The 20,356-nt window shown below is 42.9% G+C and overlaps 1 protein-coding gene across 4 annotated transcripts in view; it reads left to right on the top strand.

Moving 5' to 3' along the window:
• The window catches only part of LOC140387976 (voltage-dependent calcium channel subunit alpha-2/delta-1), an 890,358-nt gene that overhangs the window by 852,188 nt on the left and 17,814 nt on the right, over positions 1-20,356 (top strand). For 2 of the 4 annotated variants that reach the window (XM_072471399.1, XM_072471397.1), the window contains 8 exons: positions 441-512; positions 3,346-3,498; positions 6,390-6,442; positions 8,251-8,306; positions 10,030-10,159; positions 14,695-14,807; positions 17,472-17,554; positions 19,558-19,646. In XM_072471399.1, the coding sequence (XP_072327500.1) occupies positions 441-512; positions 3,346-3,498; positions 6,390-6,442; positions 8,251-8,306; positions 10,030-10,159; positions 14,695-14,807; positions 17,472-17,554; positions 19,558-19,646 (749 nt within the window). The remainder of the gene's footprint in view (positions 1-440; positions 513-3,345; positions 3,499-6,389; positions 6,443-8,250; positions 8,307-10,029; positions 10,160-14,694; positions 14,808-17,471; positions 17,555-19,557; positions 19,647-20,356) is intronic. The other 2 variants (XM_072471400.1, XM_072471398.1) reach the window with 1 other exon arrangement.

Raw genomic sequence — 20,356 nt, 5'->3', positions numbered from 1 at the left:
AATAATGCACATTCCTGTCAGCATGTCAGGAACTGTTTTGACATGTGCATTTTGAATATGAAACCACAACTTTTAACCTTTGTTTTTTGTTTGAGCAGATGACCTTGGGTAAGCATAAATAGAATTTGTTGAGTAATCATTATTACAAAAGAGAAAAAACTTCTCATTTGGACTAAACCTTTTTGCTGAGGTAAATTACACCCTTGTTGGAGGTGAATGCCAAATGGCATTATTCGGGAATCTCAGCCTACTGAATGCAAGTGCACAGCACACATTTCATGTAAATGACTGAATACAACTGTTGTGCAGCAAGTGGGAGTAAGTGAAGAATGGAAATTAGGTTTTGCAAAAAAAACTGTACCTGAGTCTAAAAATTTGTATAATTTATGTTTATGCAGTTCTGATTATATTAATCATCCTTGCTGGTGTTTTCTCTGCAGCATTTTGACTGTGTCATATTGGATGACGGTGGGTTCCTGCTTATGTCAAACCAGGATGAATATATTGGAAAGGTAAATGCTATCTGGCCCTTCGGCCTTGATCAATTTTGATCCTTTGAGTTATCACACGACAGCATTACGTTAACGATGATAGTCAAGATTTTCTTCAACAGCCAGTGACAGGAATGTTTTCTGGAGCAATAATATTGATGTTGTGCAGAACAGATCTTGGAAGGCAAGGGTGGGTGGCCCATTCTTCTTTCACCTCTGGGGTGTTGGATTGAATTTATCCCTGGTCATTGACCACACTGCAAAACTGTTCCTTGTTCAACACCAATCGACACTTAATTAGCAACAGCAATTTAACAAGAAGCTAGCAGGCATGCTTATTGTGGATAATAAATTTGCCTCTCTGGGTATGGTTGGGCTTGCTTTCCTGAGACTCCTATGATAGATAGGAATCACAACATCAATCCAATTCAATGGCTATCAAAGTCATGCTGGATGCTGAGAATAAGAAGCTTCTATTCATAAAACGCCTTTAATAGTAAACTGTCCCAAGTTGCTTCACAAGGAATGCTATCAAACAAAATTTGACGTTGCCCCATTGAGAACTGAGGGATGATGTCTAAAAGCTTGTTTAAAGATGTGGAGATGCCGCCGTTCGACTGGGGTTGGCACAGTAAGAAGTCTTACAACACCAGGTTAAAGTCCAACAGGTTTGTTTCAAATCACTAGCTTTCGGAGCGCAGCTCCTTCCTCAGGTGAATCATTCAACTGGGGAAGGAGCTGCGCTCCGAAAGCTAGTGATTCAAAACAAACCTGTTGGATTTTAAACTGGTGTTGTAAGACTTCTTATTTGTTCAAAGAGGTATGGGTCTTATACAGAGTCTTAAAGGAAGCAAGAGAGGTGGGACAGTTTAGGAAGAGAATTCCAAAGCTTGAGACCTGAGCAGCTGAAGGCAAGACCACTAATGGTGGAAGGTGCCCAAGAGGCCAGAATTGGATGAGCTCAGATATCATGGAGGGTTGAGGGCTAGTCAAGATGGGGAAGGACAAATCATGGAACGATTTGAAAATTGATGATTTGCTTTCCCAGGAGCAAATGCAGACCAGCAAACGCCATGATGATCGAGGAATGAAGTGTGAATTAAGAGAAGAGCAGCAAAGTTTGGGTGACCTCAAGATTATGGAGGATGGAATATGGGAGGTCCGCCAGGAAAGTGTTAGAATAGACAAGTCTGGAGCACGGGTGAGAGTGTTAGCAGCAGATGAGCGGAGGCACAGTCGAATGATGTTTCGGAGACAGAAATATGCGGTCTTAGTGTTGACTTGGTGTGGATATATGTCAGATGCTCAGCTTGGAGTCAAGCGTCTGGCAGCTTCCACAGAGAGGATGGAGTTGTTGGCTAGGGAAGGGGGATTGTGGGGCATCATGCCCACAGGGAACTACAGTTGAAAGTCAAATATTCTGGAGGGCCAGGAAGAATAGTCATGCTCTTCATGGTCCAACAAAAATTGATCAAAGGAGATCTGACCGTCACATTTTCTGAGCAGTCTATAACATTAACTTTCAGGGTTATTGATTTATCTACTCTACATCCAGCTCCGTTATGAAAGTTCAACATTTCATGGGGTCCTAAATCCATGCTAGGATTTTAACTCTCCCTGCCTGATGGAGACAAGGCGGGTGGATTTTTAAATTGGTCAGGTTACTTACTCGCTCGTAAGCTGCCAGGGCCCCACTTTCCAGAATTTAACCAGCTGTCTGGTAAAGGCAACAAGGATAGCTGCTCACAGGATCATTCTTTACGTATCATAGAACTCCTGCAGTGCAGAAGGAGGCCATTTGGCCTATCGAGTCTGCAACAATCCTCTGCAAGAGCCCCGTATGTAGGCCCACTCCCCTGTCCTATACCTGTAAGCTAACCTGTATATCGATGGATACGAGGGGGCAATTTAACATGGCCAATCCACCTAACCTGCACATCTTTGGACTGTGGGAGGCAACCGGAGCACCCGGAAAAAACTCACACAGACATGGGGAGAAAGTGCAAACTCCACACAGACAGTCATCCAAGGTGGGAATCTGACCTGGGTCCCACGTGCTATGAGACAGCAGTGCTAGCCACTGTGCCACCGGGCCACATATGCATGTTGGGTACCAATTACACCATTTTCACTGAGGCATTAGAGGGGAAGGCACCAAAGTTTCATCTAGGACTTTCTGGGAAGATGAAGATCGAGGCCAAAATGCTCTTCTGGGCCTCACATACAATTGTCCAACAAGATGCACTCTTGAGCTCAATCCTGCTGTCAATGTTATATCAGTAGGTGACCTCTGCGTGATATAATTATCAGCCGCATCCTGTTGACATCCATGCCTCATCTCAACAATAGTGGACGAGTTTCAAACTCATCTTGTTATCCACCTGCCCAAAACTCATCACCAATTAAACTTGGGGCCTTGGCCCGATTAATTGATCCTCTGAAGGAGTCGCTTCGAAGTAGGATTTGTTGGTGCAACCATTGTTATTTTGTGAGCCAACACTGGAACGAAACCGTGTCGTTAGTTATCTTGTTGCAGAGTTTCCTTGGAAGCCATTTCAAAGTAAAATCTTGTAGTGTTTGTGACATCTTTTGTTAATGTGTGTGTATCAATTACATCGGGCATTTGTGCAAAATAGTAGGTGTCTGAACTGTATGTCAGGAATTTCCATGAGGTTTCTCACAATCGGTCACCAGAACATTTGAAATCCCACTTGCACAGTTTATCCGGGTTTCTGGTGATTTTCTGACACATTTACAGTCAGGAGAATCCCTGAGGAAATTCCCCGCAGAAAGCTTTAAAGTCTGCTGTCAGTTGTGGGCCAAACGGCTTTGTCAATTCTCAATGCCGTTCCAGATCGGCAAGTTCTTTGGTGAGATTGACCCAAGTCTGATGAAACGCCTTCTGAACACATCGCTATATGCCTTCAACAAATCCTACGATTTTCAGTCTGTGTGTGATCCAGAAACAGAGACGAAGGCAGCAGCAGGGCTTCGCTCGGTCTACGTTGTAAGTTGATTAAAGTTATCGCTATCAGTTATGATGTAATCTCAGTTCACAATGCTTGCCTACGGAACAGATTTTATTTCACATCACCAAAGGTATGGACCTACATGTTTTATGTAGTTTACAAAATAATCGCCTGACAGGGAAATTTGCATTCCATTTCAGGAACTCAATATATTTTATTGACATTGTGATGAAAGATATTTAACAACTACAAACCTCCTGACTGTATGTCACTCAGCACAGTGAGCACCAACAAAATATAATAGTGGACCTACCATTAATAATAATTAATATTAATTATAATGGTGCAGTGTTACCTGCTGCAGGAGTTTACCAATTGCCATCGATCCACGATCCTAGATTCACATATTCCGACACCAGAGCTGAATTCCAGAGATGAGATGAGTGTCACTGCTCTTGCCATCAAAGCAGCAGTTGCCCTAGTGTGGCACCAAGGAGAACTCGATAAGTTGAAGTGAATTGGGATCGGTGGCGAGGGTGCTCCCCAGTGGTTGGAGTCAGACCTGTGATAAAGTAAGATGGTTGTGGTTTGTTGAGGTCAATTGCATAAGTCACAACAAATCACTACACAATTGATACAAACATAAGAAATAGGAGCAAGAGGAGGCCATTTCGACCTTTAAACCTGCTTTGCCATTGAGGCTAATCTACTTCAGCTATTTACGCACCCCCTTAATCCTTGGTGTCTAAAGATCTATCAATATCTGATTTGAATACTCAAATGGCGGGGTTTTCTGTGCAACCTGCTGCGTGTTTCACGGCGGCAGAGGCAGTCTGCCATTGGCTGGTAGCAGGATCTTCTGGACCTGCCGTTGTCAACAGGGCTTCCCATTGAATACATCACTTGCCGCCGTGAAACCCGTGGTGGGGGGTGTCGTCGCTGGAATCGGGAATTTCCATCGGCATGAATGGCCAGTAAGTTCTGGGCAATGTCTAAGTATTCACATCCCTCTGGGTTGCGAATTGCAAGGACTCACAACTCTTTTAGAGAAGAAATGTCTCCTCATTCAACCCTGAGTGATTACCCCTTATTTCAATACTGCAACCCCCTAGTCCCAGAATTCGCTGCCAGGGGAAACACTCTCCTTGCATCTTCCTTGTGAATCCCTTCAGCATTTTGTAATGTTTAATTGAAATGACCTCTCATTCTTCTATGCCCCTGCAGTCTGCTCAATCACTCCTCATAGGACAATCCCCTCATCCCAGAATCTGTCTGGTGTACCTTCATTGCACTCCCCCTAGGGCAGATATATCCTTACTTAAATAAGGATACCAATTTTACACCGTACTCTGGATGTGGTCTTACCAAGGACTCAAATCCATTTGTAATAAATGCTAACATCCCAATTACTTGTTGTGCCTGCATGTTACCCTTCAGTGATTTGTTTGCAATGACTCCAAACTCCTTCCACACTTTCCACTCTCTCAGGATTTAAAAGTATTCTGCTATTCTGCTTTCCTACCAAAGTGGATAATTGCCCATTTCTCCACATTATATTCCAATTACAATGTTCTCACTTAACCTGGCTGTATCTCTCTGCAGAATCTTCATATCCTCCTCACATCTTACTTTGCCGCTTAACTTTATGTCATCAGCAAGCTTGGATATATTACACTAAGTCATTGATAAAAATTGCACATAGCTGAAACCAAGCAGTGACCTTTGTGGTACTCGATTATTAACAATCTGCCAACCTGAAAATTACCTATTTTTTCTCACTCTTAGTTTCCTGTCCGTTAAGCAATCCTCAATCGGCGCTGATTTTGGCGTTGTAAAACGCCCGCGAATTCTCTGTTTCTGCGGGCACTTAGCCGCTGCAATGGAGTATCCAGTCCAATATTCCTTGCAAAAATCTGATTTGTCTCTGTCTGGTCATATTATGGTTTCCTGTTGAGAGAATTAATCATTTTCTCTATGAGTGATGGCCAGCTATCTGGCCTATTTTCTCTATATACTTTCCTGAATAGTGGGCTGTCAATCTATGGGACTGTTACAGAATCTGGGAGTTTCCTTTGGGAAATGTCCATAACAGACCCTATAACCATCTTCAGCTGCTTCATGATGGGCCTTCCCTCCATCATAAGGTCAGAAGTGGAGCTGTCCCAAACGATTGCGAAGTGTTCAGCTCCTTTGCAGTTCCTAAGATAGGAAAAAGCAGTCAGCTTGATCAGCATTCCTAGTGTCAAGAGGAGACCCTTCAGCCCCACATCTTATAAAATGGAGGTATCTGAATAAACAGGTGTTCAGCCATATGTTATTTTCGTTCCAGATGTGTGATTGCCATGTGATGTGAGTGAAATAGGAATGTCTTTTAATTAACTTAAGTATCTAATAGAAGTTGCTTGAATTAATGGGAGTGAACATACTTCAAGGTGTTTTTTAAGTGTGGATATTACAGATTGTGTTTTGTAGGACTTTGCCATTCAGGCCTTGTAATCCTATTCAAAGAAATTAAATGGCAACAGGAGCATTGTTTCCCTGTCAAATATTATATTCATTTACCCAGAATCATAATCTGATGAATCAGATGAAAGGGTTAAGACCCAACATTTTAAAAGTATTTCTCTCACTATAGATTCTGCCTGACCTGAGTATTCCCAACAACCATTTGCTTGTATTCATCCAGAATTGTAGTTATCGGTTAACATATACCACTAATATTATATGATCAGTATGTTCACAACCAGCTCTTCACTAACCATCCCATCCAACTCCATTTTAGAAATCTGGCACTAACTTGGAAAACTGCTGCCAGTTTGATTGATGTATTCACGAATGATCTTAAAATCACAGTTAGTTCGATGCTGCTTACTGAATGCAATAATCTCCTGGCCTGAATTAATAATGCTGTTTCTTCAATCGTTTTTAGCCCAGCATTGTCGAGATTTTGAATATAGGTTGGTGGGCGACAAGTGTGGCATGGTAAGTGAAAATGGTTTACTTATTTATGCGCCATCATAGTTAGCTAAGAAGCAAGTGACAAAAATACACCAGCTGTGAAGGCCACAGGAAGTACAGCGCATCGATCAGCAGCCGCTAGGTTTGGGGCAGGATTTTCCGTTTGCCTGGCAGCGGGACGGGCGAGCCACACAAAACGCCACAGATATTGGCGGGACGAGAAGATCCCGCCTGTGGTTAATAATGAGCTGCCTCCGCCACTGGAAAACACGCTGTGGGGGGGGGGGGGCAGAAACCCCGCCCCAAGATTATATATGTACGGGTTTAAGTTTCAGGCAGTCAGTTCGACAACATAATAAATTCTGGTCAACTTTCGGAGGTAGTTTTACCCAACTTTTATTTTGTATGTTGAGCATTTAACTTTGTTAATTGAGCTTTAATTTTATTCTAGCACCTCTATCCTCCACCTCCACCCACACATGCTTGGGAGCACAGAGTTGGTGTTCCAACTGCTTACCCAATGCTAATTTTGAGAATGCTCCATTGCCCCAACTTGGGTAGCAGTGATTCGTCAGATAGGCTCAATGCCTGTTTGAATTTGTCACTCATCTGTTGGTCTGCATTTTTAAAAATCATGTTGCAGGGTTCACCTTTTCAGATTTGAGGTGGCCAGTATTTTAGAAAGACTTGTTTTCAGTGCTGCTTCCTGATCAGCTCAGCAAGGATTTATGAACTAAAGGCTGAGCAGCCCTTCTAAGAGAGCTTTCCAAATTCCACCAGGTGACAGCCAGCAGCTTGCAAATATTACTGGAAATGCCACGCAACCGTCAGGGGAGCCAATGTGCTCCCCTCCCTCTGCTGACGTTCAGAGACTTGACACTGGAGCCTTCCAGTCAGTCTTGCATCAGCATTTGAGGGGCCCATGACACAGCAGAGGCCATGCTTTCATTTGTTTCCACATGGTTTACATTCACCTGCCTATTTGTGGGTGGGCTTGTTTACTTGAAAAGTCCGGGAGAAGTGCATGAAAGAGAGTTGTAGCTTCCCACCGCAAACTGCACTTGTCCAACATCAAATCATCAGGACATGGGAGCCAGAACGTCTAGGTTAGAATGTCATCCTGTGTAGAATAATGGAGTTAAGAACATTGAATAGATGGCTTGAATGTGTTTCAATACTGTGCACAGGGAGCCTAAGATATGCTGAATAGCTTTCTGCGTGCATTACTATCTATCTTGTAGCTGTTAAACCCAACCAGTGTCTTGGGCATCAATTGAAATCAGGACATGCAAGTGGAGAGAGTCAGTATATGAGGTTCCAGCTGTGAACTGTTTTTAGAAATCTCCCCACATTGACATCCCTGTCTAATTAAAGATGACACCATCAAGTACAGACTTAATGTAAATGCATCTTTTTCGGAACTTTCCCATAAATATTTGTAAAAAATGTCATAGTGACTGAAATAAATGGCACAAATTAGTTTGCTCGCAGGAGTAATAAAAATAACCTATTTCATGCAGTTAACATTCAATTAGATAAAACGGTTGAAAGAAAAATAAATGCTTTAATAGAGCTGCCATGAATCAATTTTGCAAATGTCAGTTGTACAAGAATCTGCTATCATTGTTTATTAAGTTCTGTATTGGACTTACAGCAAACAGAGCTGAATGTTCAGCTTCACTGCCTAGGCAGGAATTGCATGCGCTTTACATGCCAGAGTAGTCTTGTCAGGACATGTGGCCCGTCCAGATAGTGAAAAGGAAAATCTATTGTGCAGCTCTTGTCCCCAATTGTTCAAACACTTATTTTTTTATCCCTTTGTTGGTGTCCAGGTCCTTACTGCAGCAGCTGTTCATCAGCCTTACCATCCCACACTTCCTTGAAGCAGGTACAGCCAGATTTGTTTGGTGGAAGATATTGGGCGGGATTCTCCGCAATAGGCGCGATATCCGCCGAGCGGTGCCAAAAACGGCGCGAATCAGTCTGGCATTGCGCCGCCCCAAAGGTGCGGAAGTCTCCGCATCTTGAGGGGCCGAGCCCTCACCTTGAGGGGCTAGGCCCGCGCCGGACTGATTTCCGCCCCGCCAGCTGGCAGGAAAGGCCTTTGGTGCCCCGCCAGCTGGCGCGAAACTGACTTTGCCGGGTGGCGCATGCGCGGGAGCATCAGCGGCCGCTCACGGCATCCCCGCGCATGCGCAGTGGAGGGGGTCTCTTCCGCCTCCGCCATGGTGGAGACCATGGCGAAGGCGGAAGGAAAAGAGTGCCCCCACGGCACAGGCCCGCCCGCGGATCGGTGGGCCCCGATCGCGGGCCAGGCCACCGTGGGGGCACCCCCCAGGGCCAAATCGCCCCGCGCCCCCCCCCCCCCCAGGACCCCGGAGCCCGCCCGCGCCGCCTTGTCCCGCCGGTAAGAGAGGTGGTTTGATTCTCGCCGGCGGGACAGGCATTCCAGCAGCAGGACTTCGGCCCATCCGGGCCGGAGAATCGCCAGGTGGGGGCCGCCAAACGGCGCAATTCCCGCCGCCGAATATCCGGTGCCGGAGAATTCGGCAACTGGCGGGGGCGGGATTCACGCCAGCCCCCAGCGATTCTCCGACCCGGTGGGATTGTTTCTGACATGTCTTCAGGTAGTTTCTATTGTCAATGAGAAACCATCAGAGGTGAATTAAATTACTCTGCGTTCCCAAAGGGCCTCAGACCATACTGCTTTCTAATGTTGTTGCAACAGTCGTGCTGGCCGAAAGAAAGGTGACATCTGTTCAAAGTATAACAGGGGGAACTTGTTTGAAAAACACCATCTGAGCAGCGAAGGTGGTGCCCCATCATATTGCCAGCTCTGGTCAATCAAAGTCAGTATACAACACTAGAAGCAAGGCTATGAGAATGAATCTCCTGCTCTAAATCTATTCAATCGTTTGCCTAGTTATTGGCTGTACTAGCTAGTATAATTCTTTATTTTTTAAATCTTCACATTGCCATGCAACACTGGACACCTGAAATGTCTCGGTGTTTCCCAAGCCCAGTGTTAATGAGTTGGAAGTAGTGGGACATTTTTCCGATCATGTTGAATACCCTTAATTTATTTGCCATTACAGTAAGCCCACTTATATTTAGGTGGAAAATTCCCGACTTGACAGGAATTGAGCAGGAAGCCGATGCTTCCCAAAAGATGATCTCTGCCTGTTGGAGTGATTCTAGATAGCTGGATAACTCCCAACTGAAAATGCTATCCCACAAGTTTAGCAGCCGTGATAAGCAGTTTTAGCTTTGCACTGCCATTAAACCGATGCAGTGTAGATCAGTGTGTCTGTTTATTCAGGCCTACTCAGCCTGTCCTGGTCACTCTGGCCTTCAACGTATCAGTCTCGTGGCCCTTCTCTGAACCTAATCAATGACCTCTGCTATTTAAATCTAAGATGTTAACCCTTGCACATATCTGCACTTTGGTGCACTTGCAGTGAATACTAAGAGGATCCTAAGAAGATTTATAATACAAATGCAGCGATCAAACAGTATATTTGTAGTACACCATTTGCAAATGTGATAAACCATCCTTGTAAAGAATAATATTTCAGCTCAACATTCATTCATCTTTCATTTCTGATTTGCAGTTGATGCAGACTCTGAGGATTTCTCTGAACCTCTATCAAAGTCCAGCTGTATCACTGAACAGACACAGTATTACTTTTATGATAATGAATCCTCCTTCCAAGGGCTTGTGGATTGTGGTAACTGTTCAAGGTAGGATTGGAAAATGTTAGCACTGTTGGAATCTCGGCATTGCTGCTTGGTCAATCTTTCGAGGCAAATGAACAAAGCTGGCCAGCTAACTGTTCCATGCGGCATTCCCCATGGCAGTGCCTCCACCAAACAGAGTCCACTTGCCAGCATTCGGTTCTTACGCGGTCTAAGTTGTTGTCCACCCTTTACCCGTTGATAATTTCTTGCAAGCTACCCTGATGAGTGCAGGACAAAAATCTTTGACAGCATGTCTCTTTTTTCAGCTTTTCAGAGAGTTAACACAGTTCCAAAAGCCTGAAATTCACATTTCCAATGAGTCTCATTAAAATAAATCTCCCCAAAAGACAGATCTAATCAATGAAATAAGTTTTGCTGATAGAACGCATTTCACAACCTCAGGGTACCACAAGGGACTTAATTTACTTACACCAACCACGTTGCACACAGCCAAGGCCCTTTAAACTCACCTTTCCTAATATTATCTTTTTTCTCTTGCCAACCATTTTGGTCTAATTGCATTTCTAATACATGTTTTGGGACATGTTTCTCCTTTAAAGGTAGAACGTAAAGCAAGTTTATATTGTTGTTGAAAAGTGCTTATGGTCACAATGAACAGAAATGTTTAGCAGAGAAAGATAATGGGTAAAAATAATGGCAGAGAAATAAAACATCAACTTACCTGTATGTAACAGCTACCACATACTGATGCGCACAAAGGTGCTTTGACAGCAATAATTAGCACTGAGCAGAAAGATGCCAAAATGCTGAAAGTGACAGGGTTGAGGAGGTTTTTGAAGGTGTGAAGAGAAGATGCAGACTTCTTTTGAGGATAATTCCTGTGGGCGGAATCTCTGCCATCAATGAAAAAATAGATGGAGGGTGGATGTGGATTTTACTACAATCCGGTGAAGGACCAGCAACTTCTGTTGCAAAATAGATTCAATAGGAAATTCAAGGTATTTGCCATGAGAATAAACCCACAAGATTCTGCAGTTTTAAACTATTAAAAAATATCTTACTACACAAGAGTCAACAAAGCAAACAGTCAATATTATCTATATTATACTCTAACAGCCAGAATCAACATGAAGTAAAGATTACTTAGCAAGCAAATTGTGGTTGAACACACCATAAACTGCATGTTAAATTGCAGGTACATAAGCTCATAAGTTCATAAGATTTGGGGCAGAATTAGGCAATTCGGCCCATCGAGTCTCCTCCGCCATGCTATCATGGCTGATATGTTCCTCATTTGTTACCTACAATGTTACAGACTAAGAACTGGATTGCAAAATCAGCCAGAGCATCTCCACCCTAGAACACATGATCTAGGAGCAGGAGTAGGCAATTTAGCCTCCCGAGCCGAAACACCTTCAATGGGATCATGGCTGATCTGTCTAACTCCTCAAATTTACTCACTGTCCCTCCATCCATCGCACTCTAGAGTAGCAAATTCCACAGATTCACAACCCTTTGGGAGAAGGAGTTTCTCCTCAAATCTGTTTTAAATTTGCTACCTCTTATTCTAAGATCATGATCTCTCATTTTAGAATGCCCCACAAGAGGAAGCATCTGCTCCACGTCTACTTTACCCATACCTTTTAGCATCTTGTATACCTCAATTTAATCCCCCCTCATTCTTCTAAACTCGAGAGAGTATAGGCCTGAACTGTTCCATCTCTCCTCATACAACAAACCCTTCATCTCTGGAATCAACCTCGTGAACCTCCTCTGAACTGCCTCCAATGCCACTACATCTTTCCTCAAATAAGGGGACCAAAACTGTGCACAATACTCCAGGTGCGGCCTTACCAATGCCTTGTATAGTTGCAACAACACTTCCTTACTTTTATACTCAATTCCTTTTGCTATAAATGCCAACATTCCATTTGCTTTCCTTATTATCTGCTGCACCGGCATGCTCGTTTCTGTGACTCATGCACGAGGACACCCTGATCCCTCTGCATCGGAGCAGCCCAAAGTCTCTCCCCATTTAGATAATAAGTTGCCTTTCCATATTTACGACCAAAATGCATGTCCTCACACGTATCCACGTTAAACTCCAACTGCCACATTTTGGCCCTCCTAAACTATCTATATCCATTTGTAAGATTCTTATTTCCTCATTGCACCTTACTGTCCCACCTATTTTTGTGTCATCTGCGAATTTGACTATAGAACATTCTATCCCTGTATCCGAGTCGTTAATATAGATAGTAAAAGCTTGGGCCCAAAGACCGAACCCTGTGGCACCCCACTAGTTACATATTGCCATCCAGTAAAGACCCATTTATCCCGACTCTCTGTCTCCTGTCTATCAGCCAGTCTTCTATCCAAGCTATTAAGTTACCCCTAATCCCATGTGATCTTACCTTCTGAATTAACCTGTGTGGCACCTTATCAAAAGCCTACTGTAAATCCAGATATACTACATCTAAAGGGTCCCCATTATCCACTTTGCTTGTTACATCTTCAGAAATCTCAAGCAAATTAGTCAAACATGATTTGCCCCTCATAAAACTATGCTGACTCTGATGGATAACGCTTTGGCTTTCCAAATGTCCTGATATTACGTCCTTGATAATTGATTCTAACAATTTTCCAACAACAGATGTTAAACTAACTGGCCTGTAATTTCCCACATTTTGACTCCCTTTTTGAATAAGGGCGTTATGTTAGCATTTTTCTAATCCATTGGAACCTATCCCGAGCCCATGGAATTTTAGAATATTATAACCAATGGACCCACTATCTCTGCTGTCACTTCTGTTAAAACCCTAGGATGTAGGCCATCAGACCCTGGGGATTTGTCTGCCCTCAATCGCAAGAGTTTCTTGAGGACCATTTCCCTATTGATGCTGATTGTTCCAAGTTCAATCCTTTCTGTTACCTCCGAATTGCCCATTCCTATAGGAATGGTGTCCTCCACCGTGAAAACTGAGGCAAAGTATTGATTTAGCAAGCCCCCAGTATTTCCTGTTTATACTGTGCCCCACTGTAGAACTACTGTTTGGGGATCTATAGATTACCCCTACAAAGACTTCTTCCCTTTCTTATTCCTTATTTCTACCCAGACTGATTCAACATTTTTGATCTCCAGTGCTTATGTCATTTCACGTTACAGCACTGATCCCTTTCCTCCCCAGCAGGCTACGCCACCTCCTTTTCTCTTTCACCCTACCTTTCCAAAATACTGCATACCCTTGGATATTCAATTCCCAGACCTGGTCTTCTCCCTGTAACCACGTTTCAGTGATCCCCACCAAGTCACAACCTTTTGTTTCTATTTGCGCCATTAGCTCATTAAGTTGCTACGAATGCTTCTTGCATTTGGATACAAAGCTTTTAAATTTGTTTTAATGTTAGATTTCCCTACTGTTCTATAATTCCTTGGTGCATAAAGACATTTATCTGTTCTCTCCCTCACTTTTATTTTCTGGTAACGACCCACCACATTGCTAACCTGCACTCTTACCTCCTTCTTTAAATTTAGTTTCCCCTTCAACTGAAACCACCCCCCCCCCCCAACCACCACCCTTATTATATATACAAGCCACGACAGATCTCTGAATTTCGCAAAAAAACACCCAGATGTCAGTGATCACTGTGAGTCACACCTGTCTTTGAAACTCTTCCTTACAAGGAATTTCAACTTCTCTCCTTTAAGATGTGCGTACATGTAGATGTGAGTTGCAGTGCATGAGTCACAAGAGCAGATTTTCATCCTGAGCTGTGTGACTTTCTGAAAAGAGCCACACATCAATGAAAATGACAGCTTCAGGTTCTCAATTGGGACATTTATGTCTGCACTTCACCTGACATGTACTTCAAGGCATGTCGATGTTATTCCTCCTGAAGCTGCTCCCATGTGACAATCACACCTGGAAAATGGAACTTAATAATTGTATTTGTTGAATGAGGGAGCTGCAGGCTCATTTGTACTGCAGCTATACAATTTTTTTAGGAAGCTCAATTCAACAAGAATGGTTCCATTGTGTTGCAGCATTTGACGATTATAGGGAAGACGTTGCAACTCATTCTTCATGAAAGCTGGTGCCTCACGGTTAATGTCACACTGCTGATGTGTACTATGTGGAATTTAATTGCAGATTATGCAAGAAGGAAATGAGTTCAGACAAATTGTTTGTGGGACTTTTTGTTAATATTCAAAATAAAGAGGTAATATTAGTCTTTACCAGTAGCACAGAATGATCTCATCGTGAATCAGTTATCACTCTTTAAAGTCAATGGAAAAGTCAATTCTGTTTGTTGTAAATAAACCAGCCCATTTGATCTGAGTCTATTTTATGCTACTGATAAAGAACAATTTTGCCTCTCCAAATCTACCAAACAAATGACAGCTTTTGCGAATGCGACTAAAATGACTGCATTAAATCTTTAATCATTTAATCTGGAAACAGTGCATATTCATTCCCTTCGGTTTAAATTTTTCATGAAATAATTCTTGATCAAAAATTATTCTTTTTCTTATGTTCACACTGCTCAATATTAATTTTAGTTTAACTTTTTTTTAGGCTTTACCATGCGGAGAAGCTCTCCAAGACAAACCTGGTGTTCATACTGGTGGAGAGTAAGCCCACATGCCAATCCTGTGACTCAAAGCCTCTTATGCAGGCAGAACAAAAATGTATCCTCTGCTACCTCAAAGTTGTACGAAAGAGCTTTGGCCATCACCGAGTGTCGAAGTTTAATGGGTGATTGGGAATGGTAGTTACAGTTAGGTCACTAATGCGGCTACAATAGTGATGCTGCTGTAGCTTATTGATGCGGAATCAACCCAGAGCAAGAACCTATATGGCAAGTGTTGCACAGTCATAAAAGAAACTTTGTTGATCACAAATGATGAAACTGTTACTCGGCATTCCTAATTTGCTATTGAATGGTCCACCAAATCAGTTGGTATAGTCCAGGATCAATGAACTGGAGATTCCAAAGTTCAGCTGGGAATCTATGTTGATACTCCCAGGAAGCGCAAACTGAGATTTGCTGCCAATCCCATGGGATGCAGACTCTAACATGTTTACTTTGGAACTCCTTTATTAAGCTACTTTTATGAAGAGGTAAGACAATTGCGATATTTAACCAGAGTATTAATAACACTAACCAATAATTTTAGGAGTATGTTTAAAGAAGGTGGAGGCCAAAGATCTGCAACCCTTCTGGTGCACTCCCACAGTAACTTTGATGGGGTGAAATTTAAGCCAAGACCCAGGTACGCCACCTACTTGCATGGAGATTCAGCTGAGTCTTGTTTGGAGCCTCTGCCCAACTCAGCCAAAATTAGTGGCATTAGCTGGGTTGGAGACCCCCTTCATCAGGAGCCCTTACATTTTCAACCATCAGAGTGATCTATCATAGGTTTGGCTGGAATGTGCCACGACTATCAAAAGGTGGAAGTGGGCCTCATTTGCGGGTCTGTACAGAGATCAGACGAGAAGACTTTTATTCTTTCCCCCCCCCCCCCCCATTTTGAATCTAGTTGGTAAATGTGGAGTGTTACAACTGTCATTGACATGGCTTTAGCACCAGCATGACTGCATTTGTGTATGTAATTTAATGGCATTCCCTAACAATCTTGGAAATTTCGAGAGTTTTTTTTTTAGCACACCCGGGGGAGATCTGGGGCGAAATTCTCCCCCAACGGCGGGATGTCCGCCGACTGGCGCCAAAGCCGGCACCAATCAGACGGGCATCGCGCCGGCCCAAAGGTGCGGAATGCTCCGCATCTTTGGAGGCCTAGCCCCAACATTGAGGGGCTAGGCCGACGCCGGAGGGATTTCCGCCCCGCCAGCTGGCGGAAATGGCGTTTGTTTCCCCGCCAGCTGGCGCGGAAATGCGGCGCATGCGCGGGAGCGTCAGCGGCCGCTGTCAGTTTCCCGGCGCATGCGCGGGAGCGTCAGTGGCCGCTGTCAGTTTCCCGCGCATGCGCAGTGGGGAGAGTCTCTTCCGCCTCCGCCATGGTGGAGGCCGTGGCGGAGGCGGAAGGGAAAGAGTGCCCCCACGGCACAGGCCCGCCCGCGGATCGGTGGGCCCCGATCGCGGGCCAGGCCATCGTGGGGGCACCCCCCGGGATCAGATTGCCCCGCGCCACCGGAGCCCGCCCACGCCGCCTGGTCCCGCCGGTAAATACCAGGTTTGATTTACGCCGGCGGGACAGGCAATTTCTGGGCGGGACGTCGGCCCATCCGGGCCGGAGAATCCAGCGGGGGATCCTGCCAACCGGCGCGGCCGGATTCCCGCCCTCGCCCAATCTCCGGGAGCGGAGACTTCGGCGGGGGCGGGATTCAAGGCGGCCAACGGCCATTCTCCGACCTGGCGGGGGGTCGGAGAATGACGCCCCTGACATCTATCTCTTCTGTTAGTGCTACAGGAGTGTGTTGAATTAGGGAAAATAGCTTCTCATACCAATAAGGAATGTCGGTATTATGAACACTGACCTGTCTGAAGTATATAGCCTAAATGCTAGGCACATCTCTAGTCTCTGCAATTCCCTGTAGCATAGTTAATGTATCCGGATGGGTTTTATTTTGAACCTCTGCTTCACTTATGGTGAAGTCCTGGATTACATTCGACGTCTATATTATTTGGACAGAATATATATCAACATGTTTAAAAACAACCCCTCAGATTAGTCTTGTGATCCATTCATTCTCCTGTTCAGTTCCATATGTGTTTCCCATGGTCTTAATTTCTTCCCTAATAGCCTTATTGCTGTTACTGACCCCCAAAATTTCATTTTTGGGATCATGTTTTTTGTTTAATTCTCTATCCCTCTGCAGTTTTTTTTGGCACTGCAACCTGTTTCTGCAATCTGCTTCTGTAAAATCGTTCAGTTTGGCCTACCGGGCACGTTCTCCCTTCTTGATACATCCTCTAAATCATATTTTATTTCCAATTTTCTGAACTTGATCTACAATATGCTGTTCACAGTTGATGATTGGTGATATGGTGGTGGCCTGGGAGCAGCCCCAGGCTATATAAAATAAGTCATAAATTACAGTTGATCATTCCTGAATGCATTCATCTTGATGGAGCCCAACAGAAAATCTCTGAGGGAATTGCAGTCACCACAGCTGCCTTGACCAATTTCCCTTTAACTATAGGCTGTATAAATCTTCACTAATTAAAGTTAAATGTGAAAGAGCATGCAAAAATATCTGCTCAGTTCATTCCCAGTTGACAAAGTGATGAATTGCTGAAGAATAATGTGATGAAGTGTAAAACGTGAATGCATATGGAAAGTATTCTTTTATTCTTTCATGGTATCTTTTTCCTGAACTGCACCTTGTAGCTGATGGACCTGACCCCTGTCTTTTGGCTCAGAACCCCAGGCACAGGAAAGGTCCCGATGTATGCTTTGATTCAGATGAGCGTGTAAGTATACATGGTTTCGGTTCAGGAAGAAAAGCAAGCAGCAAAGAAGTATATTGGACTTTTATTATCGGCCACTTGTTACACGTAGTGACTGGAGAGGGTGTGTCCAGATAGCGACTTTGTACAGATGTGGTACTGCTCTGGGCCATGGTTTCTTTATTTTGATAACATACCATAACTCTTTTGGAATGTTAACATAAAATTAACTGCAGCTTTCGATATCCTTTCTTCGAATACTCTACTTTCACGCATGAAATCTGATCAGGTGCGACTGGATTGTGTCCCCAGTGTTTGGAACTGAACTTTTCCCATATGCGATTCTTCTGTAACGCCATGAGGCTATCCAATATTGGAATGCTTTTCAGAATAGGTTTTACATACCAGATAGACAAATCCCTCTACCCATTTCAAATTTCATGTATTGAGGAAGGGAAGTCAGTAGTTGTGTAACCAGGAGAATCTGTGGGTAACAAGCAGGATCTCAGCTTCTCATGTATATTATAGATTATTAGAACCAAGAACTGTAGCGATCTGTATATATGCTGGTGTGTAAAAGGTTAACATCTGCATTATAGTGCTAGACAACCACTAGATGGCAGCACCAGATCTATGTATATAAGCTACACTCAGAGGAGATTCCCGCCTCTTCGTGACTGGTGAGCAGAGTGTTAGAGATATAGCTTAGTTGGCCAGTGTAGTTAAACATTATATATACTTATTATTTACCTAATCTTCACTTATAGGTGTAGAAGAGTGAACAAACTCATAGATATTCAAATTTGTTATTCAATAAATGTTATTTGCTTAATTTGAAGACTGATAGTTTTACTGAACTGTAACCATCAGACCATTCTGGAAGTAAGCAAAAGAGTCACAAGATATTACTATAACGTAATATAACAAGAACGTCTGCATGTTCTTTCCGCTTGTGAACTATCCATCTTGATCTGTCTTTGTTACTGTTTCAAACACCCTTAATATTTCTCTTATTCAAGTAACTATGAAATACCCTTCTAAAATAGTTAATAGGCTCTAGTCTGCCAATCTTTAATGGCTTAGCTTAGACAATTCTATAATCTAACCATTCCTCATGTAAATAATATTTTTTCTCCTTGCCTTTAATTCTATTTGTGATTATCTTCACGTTCTTGCCCCTCATGAATGCCACACCTTTGAAAATAATCCATCACTATTCTCCTTCATGATCTGATGGCTTCTATTATGGAGTTTTTAATTCGAATGAGTTTTCCAGTATCAATGTTGGTAATCCATAGTCTTGGAAATTTCAATCAGATCATACTGAAGCCTCCTTCATCAACAGATTCCTTTTAATTTTAAAGGTAGTATGAAGAATAACTTATGTAGATGATAATTTTCCAAGTTCAATGATTCTTCTAAATTTCAAAAATAGCTTGTCCAGTTTTTTCTACATTAGCCGACACTTGAATGGTGGCTTTCATTTATTATTTGGAAATTGTTCGATTGAATTGCTTTGAAAGAACTTTCCGATATGCACTAAGTCAGATTCTTACACATCCTAAATGAGGTATGTTTAATGAAGGATGCAGGGCACTTATACAATGTATCCGTATGCTGCCCACATCCATTGCCATAATAACTGTTTGGGGATGCAGTTGCATAAAAAGCAACCTTCCATGTTGCGTATTTAGGTTGGTTACACACACCATACTGGCAAAGATCTAGCTATTCCTGATCTCTCATGGTGCCAAAAATATCACAAGTCCTTTGCGTGAAAGTACAGTAGCACTGTTGCTCACAAGCTTGACGTCTTTGCTGATTGATGTGTTATCGTGTGTGTTTTTAATTTGTTAATAGTGGGGTATTTTCTGTTTTGTGATTTACACTGTGACTTTCTGCTCTAGGTGGACGCTCACATTAATTCTGCCAGCAGCCAGCAAAAATGCATGAACTCATCTTGTTTGTCTCTTTTTTTTTGTGTTCCCTTCCTGTTTTCTTCTTGCTACTTTGCCCGTTGTTAATAGGATGAGCCTATATGCACAACGAGTCGTGCCTCTGCCGTGGCGTCAGCTCGTCTCTTCATTTTACTGCAAGTTTTGATGTGGTGCGGAGGGTCAGTTACTTTCACTGGATTTCGTTCTTTAGTTTCCTCCTTAGGTTTGATATTAACGTGAAATTAACATCCTACAAATGATTGTGGTCCAGAGCGAGCTTATTGTAGTTTGATAATTGCAAAGCAAACTTTGACAACTAGGATTTTTTCTTTCCTTTTTGAAATTGATTCTGTTTTTAGATATGTTAAATGTTGCGTTCTTTCGAGAACATGAGTAAGAGTTTACACATCATGTATGTGTTATTTAATAATGCATTTGAATTTATTTTCATAGACAAAAGTTATGCTCGATGGTCTCAGCTTCAGAGATACAAATTAAATATGAATATAGGATACAAAGAGCCATATTAATTATATTTCAATAAAGGGAAATTACTTTAAAAATAGCTTGACTTAAAAAAAAACTTTGAACCACAAGTATCACACTTCAAATTCGTAAAGTGCAAACTAGATTGAAACACTATAAATTTTTGATGGAACTTATGAGACAAGAACTTCTGAAGTTTTTCTCTAGATAAAATATGTGTAAGTGCCTTTGTTTTAAGCTTATAAGTTTGATATAATATAGGTGTTAATGGAAATGTGGTTCCCCATTGCTGGATGAATGTGGTGGACGAGTGGACCATGGGTTCTCCACAACCCTGTCCAAATACATACAGGACCTGTGATTCTGTCCATAGAATCCCTACAGTGCAGAAGGAAGCTATTTG

The sequence above is a fragment of the Scyliorhinus torazame genome, chromosome 13 (genome assembly GCF_047496885.1).
Source record: "Scyliorhinus torazame isolate Kashiwa2021f chromosome 13, sScyTor2.1, whole genome shotgun sequence".
NCBI classification, from domain to species: Eukaryota; Metazoa; Chordata; class Chondrichthyes; order Carcharhiniformes; family Scyliorhinidae; genus Scyliorhinus; species Scyliorhinus torazame.
This window is presented reverse-complemented; position numbering and strand designations above follow the sequence as displayed.